The following is a 22,407-nucleotide window of genomic DNA, read 5'->3' as shown; positions in this document are numbered from 1 at the left end:
AGAGAAAAGATAACATCATAATATTTAGAATTATTATTGCAGATGTAGTGATAGACATCCATCCATTTTCTACACTACTTACACTAATCAAGCCTCTCAGGGGGGTGGAGCCTGTCCCAGCTGTAGATATAGTACAAATACATGAAATACAAAGGCTGATGCCAATAACCACTCAATAATAAAATGACTGGGAAAAACATTAAGATGAAATACTTGTTTGAATCCTCTCCTCGGCCCTGATAAATGTGTTACAACACCAACAGTGGACACAAATCAACACATTTCAGATGATGTTCATTTTGAAAAGGAGAGCTGGAAAGACATATTCAAACTTATAAACTGGTAATGAATGCAAATATTCAGGTGCAGCACGCATCATCTTTTACTTACCATACGGTCCAGTTTCGTAATGATTGACCTCTGACACGTTTTGTGTGGAACAGCCCATGAAGAGAGCGGGATGCAGACAAGGGTGGACAATGAAAGCATGATCACAGAGAATCGCGGGATAGCCTTCAGAGAGAAACCAGTCCTCTTCATGATGTAGCCTCCGATCAGCAGCCCTACTGCAGCAGCAGGCAGATTCACAGCACCTGACAACACACACGGGGCTCAGTCTTCTACAATTACATCCCTGTTTTGTTAAAATGACTGCTTTAAGTGGTTGAAGTGAGTATTTGATCCACTGTCAGTTTTGCAAGTTTTCCCACAGTGGATCAAATACTTATTTGCCTCACAATATATATAATACATATATTATATATATATATAATATATATATACATATATATATATATAACACACATATATATATATTGTCGGGACGCAGCTGCCGCGACGCTCCGCCACAGGAAAACACCTCTGTTGAAAGCCTTAAGGACAAGTTGGAACATGTCCTGCCTGTTAAACAATTTCTCATATACTCACTCCACTGAAAGCCATCAAAAGCCGCCTGGATTTTACAAATGGTTATCAACACGGAGGTGTTTTTCCTGTGCCGCGCACCGCGTCGGCTGCGTCCCGACGCGCGGATCCGTCCACACGTCTTTCATTAAAAAAATCTCCTTTAACAGTGGAATATCCGGATAAAATGCTGAAACCGACTTCTTCTGAAACTTCTCTGTTCTCTCACGACATCCTGGATCAATAGAGCCTGAAATGTGGAGGTTTTCAGCTTGAACAGGCTGACGACGGCGCCTGAGAGCGCTGAGCGACGTCTCGCTCCGTGGGAAGTCCTTAAAGCGACAGAATCACCTCAAAATCTCTCATCAGCCGTTAAAATTTTCACTGAAAACCAGCTTAATTTTTCAAACCGTGTCCACTTCGATGTGTCTCACAGGTTTAGAAAAAATTTTGATCAAACAACGCGCCAGTCTCTCAGCAACTTCTCAGACAAAGGAATTCCGACGAGGGCTGGACGACTCCTCCCACAAGGAGTGCTCACAGGCGAATGACGTCACCGACAGGCGTGGAAAAACTCACGCATGCGCACGAGGGTTCAAGCATGTCTGACGTAAAAACATATGAATGAAATCCATATAGTTTTTGAAAAAAATAAAAAGGACCGTTACTTTATTGACAGCCCTCGTATATTTATTTATTAATAGGCAAGTGGCCTCTGTGTACTTGTGTGTGTGTGTGTATATGGCTTCTATCATAGAGAAACTGTGGAGAGCTGACGTTTGCCGTTTGGTATGCTGATGTATTTGGGTCAAGGATGAATGCCACAAAAAAGGGACGTTGATGGGGCTAACATTTTTGGATAAATTGGGGATGTTAGCTAACAACACTGAATAATGGATGCTGATAATTAAATTCTATATTAAAAGTGAAGTGGTGTCTGTGTACATGCATGCATGCTTTTATTTAGTCAGTTCAATGTAAGTACTATATAATTGTAAATAAATAAATACATGGATGACACAAGAAAGTGAAACTTATTTCCATAGTGATCCATTTAAAAATCAAATGACAACATAGAAGTAATAATAAAATATAATAATACTGATAATACGCTAAGACACCCTGAATGAGTTGTGCTAATTCAAACATTATCAAGTTTTTGGTTTTGTTTATTTGTATGTAATCCAGCAGCAATGATGAAACAAGATTTATTATTTTTAAAATGTGCAGAAGGAGAAAAACACCCTGAGGACTTACACAACGTCCCTTCACTCTTAATAATAACAACACAACAACAATAATAATAATAACAACAAAAAACAATCAAGATATGGTGGAAAAGCAATACAATTGATGTGTGATCACTCAAAATGTCATATGGATCCTTCACTGTTAAGCATGGTGTTCTCAGGGGTCAGTTCTTGGCCCATTATTTCTGAGTATTTTGCACACCTAAGGGAATATCATTCATGGCTTTAGGTTGAACTTTCATTGTTACGCAGATGATCTGCAGTTGTATGCCAGTGTTCAGCAAATGGGTCTAATATTGCGACCACTGGGAAGATCAAAGCCCATCTGATTGCAATGATGAGTTGGATATCATCTAACTTTGTACTTCTGAATTCAGATAAAACAGAGATTATGGTCATCAAACCAATGAAATTAAGAAATCTGATCATTTCACCCTTTCATTGGACAACTGTGTAGTTCAGCGCAGTGATACAGTTCAGGATCTTGATGAAGCTCTCTCTTTTGATGCACGTATGAAAGAGGTGACAAGGATCACGCTTTTTCATATGTGAAATACTCCAAAGATCAAAGATTGCCTTGTCATATGACAGTAGATTTTAAAGTTTTGCTCCTGACATAAAGTTTTACATGGCTCTTATGTTGCTGATTCTATACAGCCATATGTACTGCAGCATGCTTTGCAATCACAGGGGCTGGCCTGCTGTGTGTGTTCCTCCAAACATGACCCCTGGCATTCACACCAAAGAGTTCAATATTTGTCTGACCAGACCAGAGAATTTTGTTTCTCACGGTCTGAGAGTCCTTCAGGTGCCTTTTGGCAAACTCCAGGTGGGCTGCCATGTGCCTTTTACTAAGGAGTGGCTTCCCTCTGGACACTCTACCATACAGGCCTGATTGCTGCAGAGATGGTTGTCCTGGAAGGTTCTCCTCTCTCCACACAGGAATGCTGGAGCTCTGACAGACTGACCATCAGGTTCTTGGTCACCTCCCTGACTAAGACTCTTTCCCAGTTTAGAGGGATGGCCAGCTCGAGGAAGAGTCCTGGTGGATCCGAAGGTCTTCCATTTATGGATAATGGAGGCCACTGTGCTCATTGGGACCTTCAAAGCAGCAGAAGTGTTATCTTTACCCTTCCCCAGATTTGTGCCTCAAGACAATCCTGTCTCAGAGGTCTACAGGCAATTCCTTTGACTTCCTGCTTGGTTTGTCCTCTGACATGCACTGTCAACTCTGGGACCTTATATATAGACAGGTGTGTGTCTTTCCAAATCATGTCTAATCTATTGAATTTACCACAGATGGATGCCAATTAAGCTGTAGAAACATCTGCAAGGATGATCAGTGGAAACAGGAAACACTTGAGCTCTCATCCAGGATTACAATCAGATCTAATGAACGATGAACAGCAGTGCCATATTTCCTGCAAGTTAATGAATTTAGCCCAGAAACAGTTCAGGATGATCATTGGATGCACCCAATTCTGAGTTTCAGAGCAAAAGGCCGTGAACATGTATGTACATGTGATTTCTTAGTTTTTTTTTATTTTTAATAAATTTGCAATAATAAAACATTTCATGGTGTCATTATGAGGTATTGTATAAACAGAATTTTGAAGAAAAAAATTAATTTCATGCAACTTTCACACTGTCAATCACTGTTCAACAAAAGGGGCATCATAATGGTGATTCTATTATCTAGAATAAGTAATCAGAAATAATGTCAGCAAAGATCAAAGCTCAGTGAGAAGGATTAAAGTCAGCAGTCAAAATCAAAGATCAGCAAGCAGGATTAAAGGCCATCAATCAAAAACAAGGCCTTCTATCATGTTTAAACATATTGGTTCCAGCCATTTCAGTTATACAGCTATGTCCTGCAATCTGGCATGTGTCTGAAGGAAACACACTATGTAAATGCAATCCAACTGTGTGTAGAGCTTAAGACACGAAACCTGCCTGGCTACAATGCTAGTCTCTTACATGAAGTTACAATAATAAAGATATAAAATATACACACAGAACTAACTGTGCAGATGTGCAACATAGGTTGGACTTGTAGATCCTGCTAAAAGTAAACAGCAGTTAACGATAATAGTAAGTCCCTTCGGCTGCTCCCTTGTTTGCACTTGGGGTCACCACAGATGGTCCGAGGTGGATCTGCATGTTGAATTGGAAGAAGTTTAATGATAATAGTTAACTTTAAATCTATCAGGTAATCAGCTGTTAGATGTACTGTGTGTGTGTTGGGAGGGAGGAAATGTTCATTGTTCAACAAATTGCACCATAAATTTGTAAATCCTCTCGTAAACTGTCCTCTCGTTTAAGAAACAAAAGTTGCTCTTACCGATGAGGAGACTGCTGTCAGCAGGTGAGGCACTATACTGTTGCTCGAGGAACTTGTTGAGGAATGTGGTGAGTCCCGCCATAACTGAGGAGAAGCAACACTGGGCCAGAACCAGCATCATGAAGAGCGGGCTCAGCAGAGGTGCACAAACATTCTGGGAAACACTGATAACACAGAATCGTACCAGATATTTTGTGTAGTAACACCGAGACATTCTAACCACTGACAGCGCTCACAGCAAAGTAACTTACTCTTAGGAACTGAAGTAACGAGACATCTGGTTTCTTCAAGTCATCACTAACGTCAGCTTCAATTCCTGTCACCTGGAAAATATTTTATATGCTGACTGTTTAATCCAACATAGTGCTCTCATTGTATACAAAAATTAATCCTTTATTTATGCTCCAATGAATATAAAAAGAAGCAGTAAGGCCAGCAGCCGAGCCTTTGGAAATCATAAGAAATCAACAAATAGGCTCATTTCAGCCTTTAACACATCTATGTTGAGAGACCGAGAGAATGAAGAAATGTCTGCTTCAGCTACTCTCATTTCTGCAGGTTGTGTTTTATTACTGTGGTGGCTTTCGACACCATTGACCATGCATCTCTTTGGAAGATCCTTGCCATCCTTGGAGCCCCACAAAAGAGCATTACCCTCTTTCAAAAGCTCTATAGCAATGCAGAAAGCTGTGTGCGAATCAACGGCAAGAACTCCACCTGGTTCTCAATTAACAGCGGCATGAGACAGGAATGCGGAGCTGCACCAGATCTGTTCAACTGCACCATTGACCATCTGATGGAGCGGCTCTGTGCCCGCGTTTCCCGGGGTTCAACTAGGCAATTACCCCTTCACAGACCTCGAATACGCAGATCATACCATGCTATTCTGCTCCACGCTAGACCAAGCTGTGAGAATTCTTGGAGATATACCAAGAGGAAGCCAACAAACTGGGCCTAAGGGTCAGCTGGCAAAAACCAAGCTCATGCACATCGGAGGTGAACGCCCCACCTCCACTGCTTATCAGTGGGGTGGAAGTGGAGTTCGTGACCTCCTTCACCTACCTTGGGTCATTTGTCACTAGCAATGGCAGCATCACAACCAAAAATTAACAGGAGACGTGCTCTGGCAGCCAGTGTCATGAAAATCCTTTGGAAGCCGTGTGGAGACACCACTCCATCTCAAGAAAGACAAAACTGCAGTTCTACAACACCTCAGTCCTCTCCATCATTCTTTATGGAGCAGAAACCTGGCCTCTTATATACGTCCATGGCAGAGAGAATTGACAGCTTTGACAGCACAGCACTGCGCATAATAGAGGGCATAAAATGGTATGCTAGAGCCTCCAACATCTCACTCCGGGAACGCACCCAACAACCCGTGTCCCGATTGGCAGCACAGCGCCGGATGCGCTGTTACAGACACATCAAAAGACTCCCCCCTGAACACCCAACACATGCTATCTTCCACTTTGACCCCCAATCTGCTGGCTGGAAACGACCTCCGCGGAGCCCCCCGCACTCACTGGATTGATGTCGGCGGCAGGATGGACCTACGCACAATGGGCCTATCACCAGCTGAAGCTGAGCTACTAGCATTAGACCGGCCCAAGTGGAGAAGATTGGCGAATATGATTAGCTCTACGCATGTTGACAACCACACAGTCTGGGAACGGAGGGTCTTTATGTTGGTGGGCTCAGGGTTCATCACTGCTTTTTGGTCGTCCTGTTGGCTTCAGACTCTGACCCTCCAAACACTCACTGGATCGGTTTGCAGCCGAGTGTGAAATGGCTGGGATGAGGATCATCACCTCTAAATCTGAGGCCATGGGTTCTCACAGGAAATGGATGTATTGCCTACTCCGGGTAGAGAATGATGTCTTGCCCCAAGTGAAGGAGTGAGGGGACAATGGAGCGTGAGATTGGCCGGAGAATCGGTGCAGCAGGGACAGGTTGCATTCGCTCAACTGTACTGTCAATTGTGTTCCTACTCTCCTGACCGAAAGAACTAGATCACAGGACAAGTGGCAAAATGGGTTTCCTCCGGAGGGTGGCTGGTGTCTCCTTTAGAGATAAGGTGAGAAGCTCGGCCATCTGTGAGGAGCTTTGGAGTAGAGCCGCTGCTCCTTCGCGTTGAAAGGAGCCAGCTAAGGTGTTTTTGGCCATCTGGTAAGGATGAGCCCCTGGGCACCTCCCTAGGGAGGTGTCCAGACACGTCCATCTGGGAGGAGACCCCGAAAAGACCCAGGACTAGATGGAGAGATTTTATATTATCACACTGGCCTGGAAATGCCTCAGTGTCCCCCAGTCAGAGTTGGTTAATATGGCCCGGGAAAGGGAAGTTTGCGATCCCTGCTGGAGCTGTTGCCCCTGCGACCCGATCCCGGATAAGCGGTTTTGAAGATTAATGAATGAACTCCACCTAACCTGCATGTCTTTGGATGTGGGGGGAACCCACGCAAACATGGGGAGAACATGGAAACTCCCACGGTGGGAATCGATCCCATGACCTTCTTGCTGTGAAGCAACCAGTGCTAAACCACTAAGCCACAGAGCTGCCCCCCCTGGGAGCAGGTCTTATGTATTTATTTTCACTTATGTGAGTTCAGCCACCTGATTTCCAATCAATTATCCAACATCCACTAACCATCCAGTAAGTGGCAGACATGTCAATGGATTTTACACAAACAAACAAAGCTTCTTTTTGATCAAGCTGGTACATCAAAGTTCACTTGATGCAATCAGGCTTGTCCTCATTATGTGTTCTTTAAGCTGGTAATTTCCAAGATGATTGCATGTATTGTTTTTCAGTTAATCACCACAAAAGATGACCAGGATGAGCTAACTCACTCACTCAATCTACATTTTTGTTACCAGGTCAGCACAGGAGACAATTTAGTTACCAAACTGGAGCAACTTTAACTTTTGACCCCTGTACAAATGACACTGACCTTTGTCACATTTTTGCTGTTTTTATCCCGTAACTCCATAGAATTCAGTCAGGGATAGTCCAAACTATACCTTTTTGTAATCTTTATGGTCAGACAATAGTATGGAATATTTTTTCAATAAGATTGGAGCATCTTTTAATTTTGACCTCTGTGTAATTCTTCAATTGACCCCTACATGACCACCGATTGAAAGTCAAGTGGTCAATCAGGTTTTCAAACGAAGAGTGGTCTAAGGAGTATTTCTGCCGAATTGATGCTTTTATCACCATTTGCATGATTGTTTCACTTATCTGCTGCACTAAGAGTGCCATTCTAGTTATAAATTACAGTTTTACCATTGATAAAGGTCAGTGTCACTGTGTTTGTTGAACATAATGTGGGTGAAATCAATTTAGTATAACTGTGCTTATCAAATCGTGTGTTTGATGTTTCTGCAAATTGTTTTAAATTCTACTTAAAAAAAACCAAAACACTGACCATGTAATGTTGCCATTATGCCAGCAGATGTCAGTAAACACAAAACACCATCCCACTGAACTGCAGGTGAGTTAAAAAAAAAAAAAGACAGGAAAAAAATCTGACTGAAAGAGTGAAGAAAGCATGAACACCCTCGTCCACAGTCACTGAGCGGTTCACATGTGCACATTTGTCAAGATGAGTTCAAAACTGAATCCAAAAATGTAGGTAGAAAGTCACATGAGGAATAGGATGCAAAAATTTAGATTTTTTTCTTAGGTTTTTTTTTGTTTTTTCCACAGCAAGATGCAGAAGCTGTTAAAAGCAGCGTCCAAGTTCACAAAAGCTGAGCTCCAGGGAAAACACAGGAGCCAGGAGCAAGCAAACAGGATCTCTCTCTCTCTCTCTCTCTCTCTCTCTCTCTCTCTCTCTCTCTCTCTCTCTCTCTCTCTCTCTCTCTCTCTCTCTCAGACACACACACACACACACACGCGCGCGCGCGCGCAAAGCTGAGGAATAAGGAACTTACTGTAAATATAACTGACACAGTAACCAGACAGGGTAAAGTGTAATTCCACAAAAGTTCAGAAGAGGGAGAGAGAAAACAGAAGGATGACAGAGAGAGAGAGAGAGCAGCGGATGGTTGAAAGAGAAAAGTCAGGTGGAGAGCTGGCAGTGAGCGGAGAAGGCTGGATGGTTGACAGTGAGTGGCTCGATCACAAGTCTTCAGAAGATGACCAAGAACCCGGCAGAGGAGAGACAGTTCATCAGAAGGGCAACCGTGCAGCCGACAAAGAGCTGAGATGCCCTCTGGAGGGTGTTCAAGTGACTGACAGAACCGAAACGCCATCACAAGAGCGGCTGAAACGCGAGCCTGAGACATCGTCTGGTGCGTGGCCCTGAAACCCCACCAAGGTCAACCCTCTCAGGAAACAGCTAGTCGCCAAGCTAGGGCACGGAAAATGCCACTGTCCCAAGAACAGGAAGGGGGAGGCTCTTTGGAACCAGGAATAGGAGCGGGTGTGGGACACCAACCCATGGCCACCTCAGAGACAGGCGCAAAAACAGGTGAGATGTGCAGGTCATTGGTTGGCTGGAGACAGGAACAGAAGTGGGAACTAAAACAGGGCCATGTGGGACTGCAGCAAACTCTAAAGCAGACTGAGGCTACAGCATAATCCTCTCTAGTGGCCTCTGGGGGTAAAGCAAACAATTCTGGAGCGAGCTCTGGTGCTGCAGTGCATTCTGGCATGGGCTCTGCAGCGCTGACCGAAGCAGCAACAAACACTGGAGACGGTGGCAGTGACTAAGGGGCTGATGCAGTGGTACTTTCAAAACTGAATCTGGATTCAAAACTAAAGAGGCAGGCTGGCTTGTAAATGGTCTCCTTTTAAATATACCAGTTCTGCAAAATATTTGAATGAATCAGGACTTTAATCACTTGTCCAAAGCGAGGTGATTATTGTTTAAATGAAGTCACATCACAAATTTTGAATGTGTAGGATGACTGATTTAACCACAGTGATATCCAGTTCGTAAAAGGAGGAATGATCAAAATACGACTCCGTGTATGAACCCATGAGGAGTGTTTTCTGGTTAAATAAAAAGCCAAAGTACATGCATCCTCCTAAAACTGAAAGATGGCTTCGGGTGAGATCAGTTCAGTCAAACATTTCAGTCTTGTCAAATTTTCTTGACGCAAGCCAAGTTTGGAGGAGTGCCTGCTAGATTCATTTTTGGCTGGAAAACTCTGTCAGAATGAGCTTGAAAGGAATCCAAATATGCAGACAGAAAGGAACACAAGGAAAATGATGCAAAAATGAAAAAATTACCAAGATGAAGAAGCTGTCAAAAGCAGATTACACGTTAACAAAGGCTGAGTTTCAGAGAAACACAGGAGTCAGGACAATGTCACAGAGGCAATAAATAAATAAATCCTGGAACGTTCCAGCAATGAAAGGAGTGAGGAACTTAAAGATAAAGAGAATATTAGCAAACTGAAAAACAGGAGTGAGAAAAAGAAATGATACACAGGATCACCAGACAAGAAAAGAGTAATTCCAGAAAAGGACAGCAGAGAGAGACAGAACAGGGCAGAGAGAGAGAGAGAGAGACAAGACAGACAAATATCACCAACCAAAAATGAAAAACAAACTGAACTGCAAGCACATATCAAAAACAGCATCCCAGCAGACCCGGACAGCCATCAGTTTGCATCCCGGAGGAACAGCTCTATAGAGGATGGCGTCTCCGTGGCACTACACAACAGCCCTGGAGCAGCGTCAGGATGCTCTTTGCAGGTTTTAGCAGTGCATTCAACAGTGTAATCCTCCATAATAGATGGGTGCCAAAACAGATACATGTGGTTACTTAAAAAGGCACTTTGGGGACAAAATTGGCAACCAGTCTTCTTTTGACAATCTGGATGTGCTGAATTCAAATCTGACACATGACAAACTATCTGACTTCTGTTGACCTCTTGAGGTCACTGAACTTTGTGACCCTAAGTGCCCCATTGGAACCCAGTTTCAATGCACTGAAGTGATGAATAAACTTAATATAACAAATGGGCATTCTTTGTCAATTCTAGGGTGCTGAATTTTATTTTGTTTTTAACGGCTGTTTGGAAAGTGCAACAAGAATTTTATTGCAGCAATGCAATGACAATAATAATCTATTCTATTCTACTTAAACACATAAGACAGAGTTACACATACAAGAATACCAAAACAAAAGACAAGAAGACAGACACACACTAGGAATGGATCAAGGCAATGTTGGTCTAAAAATTAGATGTGGACAAACAGAGTGGCAGTGGATAGTGATTGGCCAACAGACCAACAACAACCTGGTCCTAAGGATTGAGTGCTGAGTTTTTCTGCCATTTACACAGTGCATTTTTTAGATATGACATACACTGGCAGTCCATGGTGCACATACACTGTGGTTATAAACATACAGAGGCACAATATCACAAATCAACAACATGAAAAACTAGGTGCAATTGTTGAGATGACCATGCAAGCATTTACATCACGGGGGGGGGGGGGGGGGGTGTCATACAGCGGCCCACTTCAGGGCCACTCTTCAGTCATCATGCCATAAACGTCCTATCGCACACAACATGTATTCCAAACGCAGACTGCAGCGTGCTGCATCAGCTTCATGGCATCTCGCGGTCAGTCCAGCATCCTGTGACCTGCAGCTGCCAATCCCGTGCGATATCATTGGTACCTCGGACACAGAGAAAGAGAGCAGAATCAGTCAGCTGGAAAAAACTACACCTAAGGGTATAATTCACCAGCAGTAAATTCACAGAAAAGCAGAGAATATATTAAGGCCTGGTCACACGGCACTTAACGAAGGCAATGAAGCCCAAACAAAACAAGAAATCTGTATTTGCGTTGGCATTGTTTAACCTTCGTGCAGCTTCCTTCCTGCATCTGGCGCTTCATCAGTATTTTAAACTGTTGAAAAATTTGAATGAATGCCACCGAAAGCCTCATTCATCCGTATTTTGTTTTTTCTGTAGTTCTTGATTTTTTTTTTTCGTTTGCTTAATTTTTGTTAATGTTAGCGTTATGTTTGACGTCCTTCAACCAGCTGAATGTTTTCACACAGTACAAAAGCCAGTTTATGAGCGCTTTTGTGGAGGAGTTGCAGCTCCGCATCGGACTTGGTGTGGGTTTGGGGGCTTCTGCCGCTGCGTGTGATGTGGCAAGTGCTGCCACGGTCATGCAGTGGTGCTGGCTGGCTAGGAAGAATTTGCTGGCCTCCTCTGTCAGCGCACGGCAGTCCGTGATCGTGGTGTTGGCCAGTGCTGCGCACGTGAGGAGAGAGTTGCTGCACAAAAGTCCATCCGGAGCTGTAGCATTGTGTCCATGAACTCTGAGGGCTTGCTGCCCTCCAGCCTGTGTAGAGAGAAAACCCTGTTGGCCCTTTCAGCATCTGACAGTTCAAAGTTTTGAGGAGGAAGTGATCCTTGATCACTGCGTGTTTGTTCGCAGCGGGAGGCTTTGCAGGAGCGCGATCAGCCTTGTTTGTTTCCATGGAGCTGCCGGCCAAAACGATCGTTGATGCTGTGTATTTCAGAAACACCAGGGACACCAGGGTTTTGAAAAAAGGCACAGAGACAGACAGCGTGTCCCCCCCGTCTCGTACGTGTGCATTTCGGGTGTACAGACAGTGATTAGAGTTATAGTATTTGAGAGATTTGAAAAATATTTGGAGTGTTTGCAGTGTGTATAATTTTGGTGGAGTATGGTGGTGTTTTTTTGTGGTGTCTAATGAATGTTAAACAAGCGCTTCAGGTTTTTTTTTTTTTTTTTTAAATTGAAACAAGACGGAGTGTGCAGCGTGTCGTGACATCAGAGTCTGAACCAGACAGTGAGGATTCTGACGATGAAGGAGATGATCCCTCTTTTGTTCTGGACGAGGAACCAGAGTAGGTGGATCATTGACGTGTGCACAGATCTCCACAGTGGGTCGAATCAACACGCTTCTGTTTGCTGTTTCTCCAGGACTCAGGCGCTATGAGCCCCATCCCAGTGCTGAGTCCTGGAACGCAGAGATGCAGACACACACACTGCTCCAGCTGTGGCTCAGGTGCATTTCGTTTAAAGTGTTGAGATCAACGTTAGCTTCAGTTTCGTTTTGTTCCGTTTTCGTCCCTTTTGTGCTCTTGATACGCAGGCTATCCGATGACAAAGCTTGTTTGTCCAGCTTTTCTCAACGATTTGTGACTTTTTTTTTTTTTTTTTTTTAAACTTACCTGCAGATGTAGATCATTTCTGAGAGAAGGGTTTCATCAACCAAGTTCTGAGAGCAAATGCGTCATCAGCTACAAATTCATTATTTTATATAGCGTGGCATCCAGCGGGAAAAAGCGGGATGCACTGGCACGACAAACTGCGCAGCAGTGCATGGATCAAATTTGTGCAAGTGTCAAGGTGCCTTTAGGTCACCTAAGTAAGGAGGTGGGTAGTTCGTGAGTAATTTTATAGGTTAATAGCACAACCTTAAAAGCCAGTGAAGAGACCCCAAAATGGGTGTAATGTGGTCAAACTTTCTGCTACCTGACAAAAGTCTGGCAGCAGCATTTGAACCAGTCGGAGAGCCCTAATGTTGGACTGCGGTAACCAGAAAATAGAACATTACAGTTACCCAGTCTAGAAGAGACAAATGCATGGATCAGGGTCTCTGCATCAAACAGACAGGATGAGACTAATCTTCTCTATAGTTTTTCAGGTGGAAGAAAGCAGTCCTCGAAATATTGCTAATGTGTAGGTCAATGATACGGTTAAAACCACAGGAACTGAATTGGACCTCAAAATGCAGTATAGCCAAGACACAAGGTAAGTGAAAACAAAAGGTTTTAATTCTTCCCAAGACAACAAGTGACAAAGCGAGGCTCCAAAATCACAACTCCATAAAATAACTAGTGTCTTTAGAGACAGACAAAATACATCCAAGTGACAAAATCCAAAAACAGAGTGCAAAATCCACAACGTAAAACTACTGTCCAAAAGGAGACAGCAGAGACACTTAAGACAGTTGGTGATAGGTGGTGACTGAAACGTGACGAAGCAGTAGCTGACAAGCACTGAAACAAACAGCCGACAAATCAAATCAATTTTATTTATATAGCACCAAATCACAACAAATAGTTGCCCCAAGGCCCTTATATTGTAAGGCAAAAGCCATACAATAATTACGGAAAAACCCAACGGTCAAAACGACCCCCCTGTGAGCAAGCACTTGGCGACAGTGGGAAGGAAAAACTCCCTTTTAACAGGAAGAAACCTCCAGCAGAACCAGGCTCAGGGAGGGGCAGTCTTCTGCTGGGACTGGTTGGGGCTGAGGGAGACAAACTGATGTGACTACATACACTTTGGTTGATTGCGATCAGGTGTGAGTAATCAGGAGAAACAAAAGCACATGAGGACCAAGGGTGACATCAGAGGGGACAATAAAAGCCAGCTCAGAGTATTCCCAAAGGAAAAGAAGACAGATGATCAACTTGAAAAATAAACCCAGGTCATGAAACAGTGAACCAAAGAACAGTGAACAAAAGAATAAAGTGCAACTCCTACAAGAGTACACATGGAACTATACAGAAAACATCATAAGACAGAAACTACTAAAATAACTCCAATACAAAAATCATAAGCAATACCAAAAACACAAGGAAATAAAAGCACACAGAAGAAACACAATAGGTGTGCGAGGGGGCGGGACCCTCGCAGTGGACAGCTGTCATAATGCTGCACTCAGATACCAAGCGTAATCATGATGGCAATAGGGTGCACCTGCAAACCAGGAACTAAAAGGTAAACACTACTAGAGCACCATATAACCCAGAACACGAAGATCTAACTCTCTCGTTCCGCCACTCCTTCCCATACACACACAACCGACAGGACACGGGAGGAGGAAGCACGTCCACACAAGACAAGCGAAGGTCATGCAAACACACACACACACACACACACCCCAAGAAGACCCATGCATGCTCACACATTCATATTAACAGGAGGAACAGGACCTATTACAGATGCAGTGACAACCCCAAAACTCGGCAACAGCGCAAAACCCCAACAGTCAAAGAACAACATGGAATCAAAAATCACCCCAAGGTTCCTCACTTTGTCAGTGTGATGAATGATACACAAGCCTAGGTTAAGTGTTAGCTGGTCAAACTGATGCCGAACCCACACTGGACCGATGTCTCACTGTGTCTGGGACAGATGGGATATGGGGGAGATCGGCTAAAAATAGCTCCTAGTGATGTTATTCCAAGAAAAATTTTAGAATTCCTCAGATTCTTAGACATTTCTTAGAATTTCCCTTGGTAAGATGAACATTGTCTGCAAAGCACCTTAGGCCTTAAGAGAGCTCCTAAGGTACCAAAATGGTAAGAGGAGGGAGGAGGACTTTTAAGAAGCCTAAGAGTGTCTTAAGGAGAGGAGATGTTAGAAAGGAGAGAAATGGAGGAAGGAGAGATATTCTCTGTATGTAGGAGGACAGTGAGTCAGTAACACGCTACCCGCTTGATCGACCTAATTATTTCATGTAATTTACTGTCTTAATACGAGGTCTCTTAGATAATAAACCGACCCTTTTATTTTTTTTTTAACTATATGGATTTGAATGACATGCGATTACACCAATCATGCTTGAACCCTCGTGCGCATGCGTGAGTTTTTTCACGCGTGTCGGTGACGTCATTTCCCTGTGGGCAGGCCTTGAGTGAGATGTGGTCCCGCCCTCTCGGCTGAATTCCTTTGTTTCACACGCTGCTCGAGACGGCGCGCGTTGCTTTATCAAAATTTTTCTGGACCTGTGAGGAATATCCGAAGTGGACACTATTTGAGAAATTAAGCTGGTTTCTGTGAAAAGTTTAACGGCTGATGAGAGATTATGGGGTGTTTCTGTCGGTGTAGGACTTCCCACGGAGCGGGACGTCCTGCAGCGCTTCCAGGCGCTGTCGTCGGCCTGTTTCGAGCTTAAAACATCCTAATTTAAGGCTTAATTCACCCAGGACATCGTGAGAGAACAGAGAAGATTCAGAGAGGCCGGCATGAGGAATTTATGCGGACATTCCACTGTTTAAGGACATTTTTTTAATGAAAGACGTACGCGCAAATTCGCCGAGTCGTTTCCCGTGACGACTCGGCAAATCTGTGTGCGCCGCGACAGGAAAAACACCTCCATGTTGAAAACCATTTGTAGAAGTCAGGCGGCTTTTAATGGCTTTCAACAAGTGAGTAACTGAGAAATTGTTTAACAGCTTGGGCATGTTCCAACTTGCCCGTTAAGATTTCCAACGGAGGTGTTTTTCCTGCCGCGACCCCCCGCGGTCGGGTCCAGCCCGACATGCGACTCTGCCCGCACGTTCTTTCATTACAAAATGACCGTTAACAATGGAATGTCCGAATAAACTCCTCAGGCCGACTTCTTCTGAAAGTTCTCTGTTCTCTGACGACTTACTGCGTCAACAGAGCCTGAAATGTGGAAGTTTTCAACTTGAAACGGGGAGACGCTGCCGCCTCGAAGCGCAGATCGCCGTCAGGCGCCGTGGACCGTCCTTAAAGCGACACTACCAGACCAAAATCTCTCATCAGCCGTTAAAATTTTTACCGAAAACCATCTGAATTTATTGAATGGTGTCCACTCAGTTGTGCCTTACAGTTTTGAAAAAAATTTTATCAAACAAAGCAACAGTCTCTGAGCCATTCCTAAACATGAAAAAAAATCGACGAGCGGGTGGACGACTCCTCACTCAAAGACTGCCCACAGGCGAATGACGTAACCGACAGGCGTGAAAAAACTCTCGCATGCCACGAGGGTTCAAGCATGTCTGATGTAATCACACGTGATTCAAATCCATATGGTTTTTGAAAAAAATAATAAGGTCGGATACTTTTCTAATAGACCTCGTATATTTATAAGTTGTTTAGGTTCTTGTTATCATATACACACTTAATATCATTATTTTTTTTATTATTATCAGTTTAAATAGTTATTTTTGGGTATTATTACTTCTATTTTGTCATTTGATCATTTAAAATAACCACAATGGAAATAAGTGTTTTCACTTTCTTGTGTCATGCATACATTTCTAACATATTTACAAGTATATTATGTACTCAATGGACATACTAAATAAACTCACACACGCATGCACACACTCTTTTACTATATAGAAAATCAGCATTTGAAAGAGGTACATTCAAACATTTTCAAGCTGTGTAACCATTTCATTTTGCTGAGTTTCATCATCATGACATTAAGTTATCCTCACGATTACATGTTAGGTTATATGATCAGTTGATTTCACTTTACAATCATGACTAGGAGGGCGGAGCGCATTTGGGTTTTTTTATTTCTCCTCCCCTTTCTGTGACAACCAATCACAGCTCTTAGAGGACTGTGTCATACCCAGCAATGGGGTCAACCCCGCCTCCTCACAAAGATAAGAGTTTCTGTCCCCTCCTTGCTCAGAGTTGCTCTCAGACACCTCCTGGCTCACTCTTAGGCTAAGAATCCTTGCCAGGAAATTTTAGGCTAAGTTCGGAGCTCTTTGAGTTGCTTCATGGATATGGGCCCAGGTGTTTGGAGGAGGCTGAGGAGGAGGTGTTGCAGAAACAAGGTTCTTAAATGGTTCTTCTCAGTGAGCTGTAGTGGACAACTGCTTCTCCTGCTTGCACACTTTGACGCTTTAGGCACAAATTAATTTCCTGGCCAGAAAACCTCTCACTTCTGAGTCTGACATCAAAATAAATAATAAAGTGCCAGCACCTGATGCACTTGTTTCTTAAAGGGAATGAGACTGACTGATTTATGCCCAGAGCACACCCAGAACTAATTCAGTGACTAAATAATCCCCTCTGTGCCCTGTACTTTACTATGCACTCAGATTACATAATAGATAGAAAATAGTTGGACACACCTAAAATGCAGTCATGCTGCGCACCTTTGACCATGTGCAGTTGATCTTTAAGAAAATTCTCTTTATGTTGGTTTTTTCATTAATATGTCACCGGTCTTCACCTTAAATCTACACAAAACACATAAATCACAGAACAAAGCACTTTGTCTGTCTGAGAGCTGACTTACTTTGTTGTGTGAAGGTATTCTGCGCGGGAAAAAGAAGTACGGGATGGAGGAGAGCAGCAGACATCCAGAGGTAATGAGGAGGCCCATCCACCAGGCCCCCACCCACCGAGGATCACTGGGGCTCAGTTCTTGTTCAGCTGCTACAGGACAACACAAGGAGCAGCACCCAGTCACTAGGGGGCAGCACTTCAACACAACAGTCATTTGTGTGCAGTTTTAAGAGATGGTTAGCAAACAAAACTTTACCTAAATCAACTCTGTCCACATTCACATAGATCCGCAGCATGACAGAACCCAGCAGGTATCCAAAGGCAGGTCCAAATACAGAAACAGCAAAAAGGATGGCTGTAAATGACAAGATGGAAAAGTGAGCGTTGCTCACCTTGAGATCACACAAATCAACCCACGGCTGATCTGCAGGCCATTTTACCGATGTAAAGAGGCGAATTTCCAGCTCCAGCAAAGTCATCGATGTAGGAAATCCCAAAGGGTTGGATGGGCACTGAGCCCACACCAAACAGCAGCTGGGCACTGCCCATAAGCAACCACAACATGCCAGTGTCGGTCAGACCGCCTGGTCTCCCCACGCCCGCAGGACTCCGAGGCACTCAGGTTTGCGTGCAGGTTACAAATGTCGTGGCGGTCTGGGTCCAGGTGACATATGTCACATCCAGGGAAAAAAAGCATGAGAGAGATAGAGAGAAGACATGACAAGCTTTAATTTCCTGAAGTTTCCTTGACCCCTCGACATACCGCCAAGATACCGTGTCGCACAGTGAAACCAAAGAACAAGACATGAGGCTGTGATGAATTAAAAGCCTTGGAGATAATACCAGTCTCCTTATCACTGACTGAAACGATGAGTTTGCTTTTGATTTAAAGGTTTTTAAAACACAACAGCGAGTCAAACTGCAGAACATTTGCTCATTATCACCATTTAATTTGGATCAATTGAGGTGTGGAAATCAGCCAAAAAAACAAAAAAAACAAAAAACAAAACACAACAACAACAAAAAAAGGATTATGGAATACCTGTATGAATAAACACAGAAATATTTGGAAAATAAAAATGTTAGAATGACCATTTTTAAGACACTGTTTCTACTTCTTAATCTATTTAATTTCAACACTCACCTTTAACAAGGCTCTTTTCATTTCATTGCGACACATTGGTTTGGCCCAAGAGAACAAACAAGGTGAGACTTTTATGAAAGGAACAGTACTAGACGTTTGCTTTGGGCTCCGGAAGTGTTGTGAAAAAACATAGCGGTGAAAACTGCAAAACTAAACAGCAAGTAGACGATTGGAGCAGAAAAATGGAATTCTTAAGACCAGGATTCAGATCTATAGGACAAAGTCTAAAAAACATAACAGATGTGCACCTGGGGTGGACCTAACTCCACTTGCTCTCTGAGGACGTAATCTGAGTAGAAAGAAAGGTGCAGAGAAAAGTAAACCTGTGAAACAATCCACTCGTCTGCTTCCTCGTCTGAGCACCTCGGGTCTCCTGTTCTACGCTCGGGCTGCTGCAAAAGGTCCCTGATCTCACACGAGGTGACAGTTGAAGCTGAGTCAGCCTTCTTCAGCACTTGGATGTGAGGCCCAACAGTGTTTGCTGATAGATAATCTTCATTATCCACTCAGACAGGTGTCTTGTGCTCGGTTTTCTCCCCACATGTGCACCAACAAACTGTATATTACCCTCACTAAGCCTTCAGAAAAGCTGGTAATAAATGTCATCCGTGTCCTTGCACAGTGCATTGGAGAACAATCTGCCCAGGACAATGGACTCAGCAAATACAGGAAGCACACAGATGTGACTAACAGCCAGACAAGCTGTGCATCGTAACTGTGAATGTGCGCCAATCACTAATGCAGCAGAGAAGAGCACAGCGGGGTTTCAACTGTCTCTCCTCCATGCCGTTTTCAACGGACAAGCCGACTACAGAGTATGGGTTGGCTGCATGTGACCTTCCTTGCGGGTGTGATAGCTAAGGCCATGAGAGTTCGTCAACGGATTGGTGAATGACCACTTGAGACACAGGGGCTGCAGCCATGACATCCTCAGAGATGGTTGAGATCTCTTTAACCTCCATCTATCACAGCATTTGTACGATCTCCAGAGCATGTGCAAGTGGGTCACACCAAGTCAACGCCTGAGGAGATGGCAGGAGAACCTCTGCTCTTACTGTGGACAGAGGTGTCTCCTCCTCACCACCTGTCCACCAAAAGCAAAGGCTAATCAGTAAACATAGGGTCAAGAGAACCTAAAGTCCTTTGGACAAAGAATGTCATTTTCAACAAATATGGTGAAAGTGTCATTAAGTCAGTCATTGGTATGTACATATTCACCTTAAAACATTGACCCTTCTGGGCTGAAAAAAAGTCACCACATTTCTGAAAATCTGCAAACAGGTTTTCTGGAACAAATCAGTTTGGAAAAAATGGCTCCTTTATTGCCGTCCTGGGGGGTGGGGTGGGGGGCAACAGGGATTCCGTTTCCACGCCCAGACACCTCCCAAAGAATTGTTTGTATCAAATTCCACAATAATTCTATGAACTATTGTTTTCTGCAATAAATCAAACGTAGTGAAAAAGGTCTTTTTTGGGGGGGTGGGGGGGGGGGGGGGGGGATTCAGACAAGTCAAGGAAAATGTAATTTCGTTTTCTTTTTTTTTCTGTCTGTAGCCAGCCCCCAAAGAATCTTTATGCAAAATTACAAAAACCATTATTGAACAGTTTATTGAACAGTTATTCATCAGTTCATTTCTAAGTATAAAAATGTCAAATTTTTGCCATTCTGGGGGCTCTTGAGGCCCAGGGTGATTCAGTCCATACTATGATCAAACAGACCCCAGAGGAATGTCACTGCCAATTTTGAGTAAATTTCATGTCAGTTTTGAGAAATGTCTAGAAGACACATGGTGTATTGGGACAAATCCTGATGCACTGGCTCTTTCAGAACTTCAGTACAAAGGACTAAAAAGGGGACCACATGTTAGCTGAGCCTCCTCTGGTTCCCTCATCACAACCTCTGGGCCTGTCGACCACTGCTTGCTAGAGGGGTCTAAACATGGTGGTTTTCATATAGTTTATGAAGTGGACACTAATTTGAAGAATTCTATATTCACTGGACAACTGGCATTTCTCTGGGATTCTCTGCCTAGATCCATGTAGGCTAACACACTTGCCAGCCACCTTTGAGGTACTGCTACTTACCAAATAACTCCAGTACTATTACTGACGTCTGGTAACTTCCATAAGAGTTTGCGCTTTCATATAATTTCTTCAAGGATCTCAGTGACATCATGGTTAAGAACATATCTGCTTCCACTCATCTCTTCAAGCTCCTCCATAGTTCCACAGTGTTCACCAAATAAGACCTGTGCAATACGCAAGATCTTGTCCAGATCAGAGAGGGAGAAGAGTAGAAGATAGCCTTAGAAGATAGCCTTCCACACAGCAAGTGGACAAGCACCTACCAATCCTGTTCTAGTTACACTATTCTATTCTAGCTAAATTATTAAAGGGGATAGAGAATCAAAATCATCTTTTTCATGTTTTTGGTGTTAGTTCAGAGTCTCCCCGCTGTGGGGAATACACACGAAGTGCCAGCAAGTTTCAGAACCTCTGTTTCAAGTATTTCTCCTTTTTTGAATTGCCGATAGAAAACAGGCCAATCCGTTTTTGAGAGAAAACTTACGTCACTTTTTCACCAATAGCCCCCCCCTCCCCACCCCCACACACCCTTTCACACACGCCCCTCCAAATTAATTATTCATAAGGTTGTGCCCCACCCATTCGTAACACTCGAAGAGGAGCAATGGCGAGCTACAGGTGTGCTTTCCCAGGCTGTTTAGCGGACTACGATCTTCCCACGGAAAACAATGTACGCAATCAATGGCTTTTATCATTTTTAAACCGCATCCCCAGTACATACAACCGCCGACTATTTCTTTGCTCTGCGCATTTCACGGAGGACTGTTTCACAAACCTTGCACGATTTCGAGCTGGCTTCAGTCGGCATTTAATACTCAGTAGAGGGTCAGTTCCGACTCTGTGACAAAATCAACCCCAGCAATCAGTACAGCCTGTAAGTATCACATTTTCTTTTAAATTTGTGTTGCGCCATATTCCTGTTGTAAGAATTGCACGTTAGAATGGCAAGTTAGCTCTGGTTTGTCCCTCTAAAGGGAATGAGCTAACCCCTTAGCAGCTAGGGATGTGTGTTGAGAACCGGTTCCTTTTGGGTATCGTTAAGAAATGACTCGATCCACCGACATCAATAAGCTTTGTGCTTAACGATTATGTTATCGGTCCTTCAGAGTGGTCGTTGTTTTGGGGGGTGTTTGTCAGGAATATGATCATTTCTGTATTGATTACAGACCCGGCAGCGGGTCCGTAAACAACTTTTCTGCAGCGCGGTTTTGCTTTGAACCTTGAACCAATCGAAGCAGTGCTTCGATTATTCTTCTTTCTTTTGCTTAATTTTCTCCTGCTAAAACCCTAAAGAGCATACGTCTGAGTATTATTTACCTTTTGTATGTTAAACCGACCTGTTATGTTCTTCTGAAACAGTTGATAGATGTATTTTCAAACTTAAAAACGGGAGCGATGCTAACGCGTTAGCATGTCTATGGCAATTTCAATGTTAAAAGTTAGCATTGCAGCTGTCATCACGTTCGGGTGTATTTGTTTTCAAATTGTAATATTTCTTAAATTTATTTTTGTTTATATATTAATAATCTAATGATTATTATATACAATTTTAGAGAAAGAGGCAAAAAAAACCTGAATAGAAACACAACAGAAAATATAAAAGCAATGAAAATAAATAAATAATGCTTTCTTTTCAGTGAGAGCAAGGGCAGCCAATGAAACAACGGCAACC

The 22,407-nt window shown here is 43.3% G+C and overlaps 1 protein-coding gene across 1 annotated transcript in view; it reads right to left on the bottom strand.

Annotated features, from left to right (window-relative positions):
* Window positions 1-22,407, bottom strand: part of slco2a1 (solute carrier organic anion transporter family, member 2A1) — a 71,077-nt gene that overhangs the window by 29,373 nt on the left and 19,297 nt on the right. Inside the window, 9 exon segments of the mRNA XM_034179235.1 lie at window positions 391-453; window positions 456-593; window positions 4,495-4,635; window positions 4,638-4,658; window positions 4,742-4,817; window positions 17,517-17,656; window positions 17,763-17,861; window positions 17,947-18,085; window positions 18,087-18,160. Coding sequence (XP_034035126.1) covers window positions 391-453; window positions 456-593; window positions 4,495-4,635; window positions 4,638-4,658; window positions 4,742-4,817; window positions 17,517-17,656; window positions 17,763-17,861; window positions 17,947-18,085; window positions 18,087-18,160 — 891 coding nt within the window.

The sequence above is a fragment of the Thalassophryne amazonica genome, chromosome 10 (genome assembly GCF_902500255.1).
Source record: "Thalassophryne amazonica chromosome 10, fThaAma1.1, whole genome shotgun sequence".
Taxonomy (NCBI): Eukaryota; Metazoa; Chordata; class Actinopteri; order Batrachoidiformes; family Batrachoididae; genus Thalassophryne; species Thalassophryne amazonica.
Note: the sequence above shows the minus strand (reverse complement) of the source record. Positions and strands in the feature narration are given on the sequence as shown.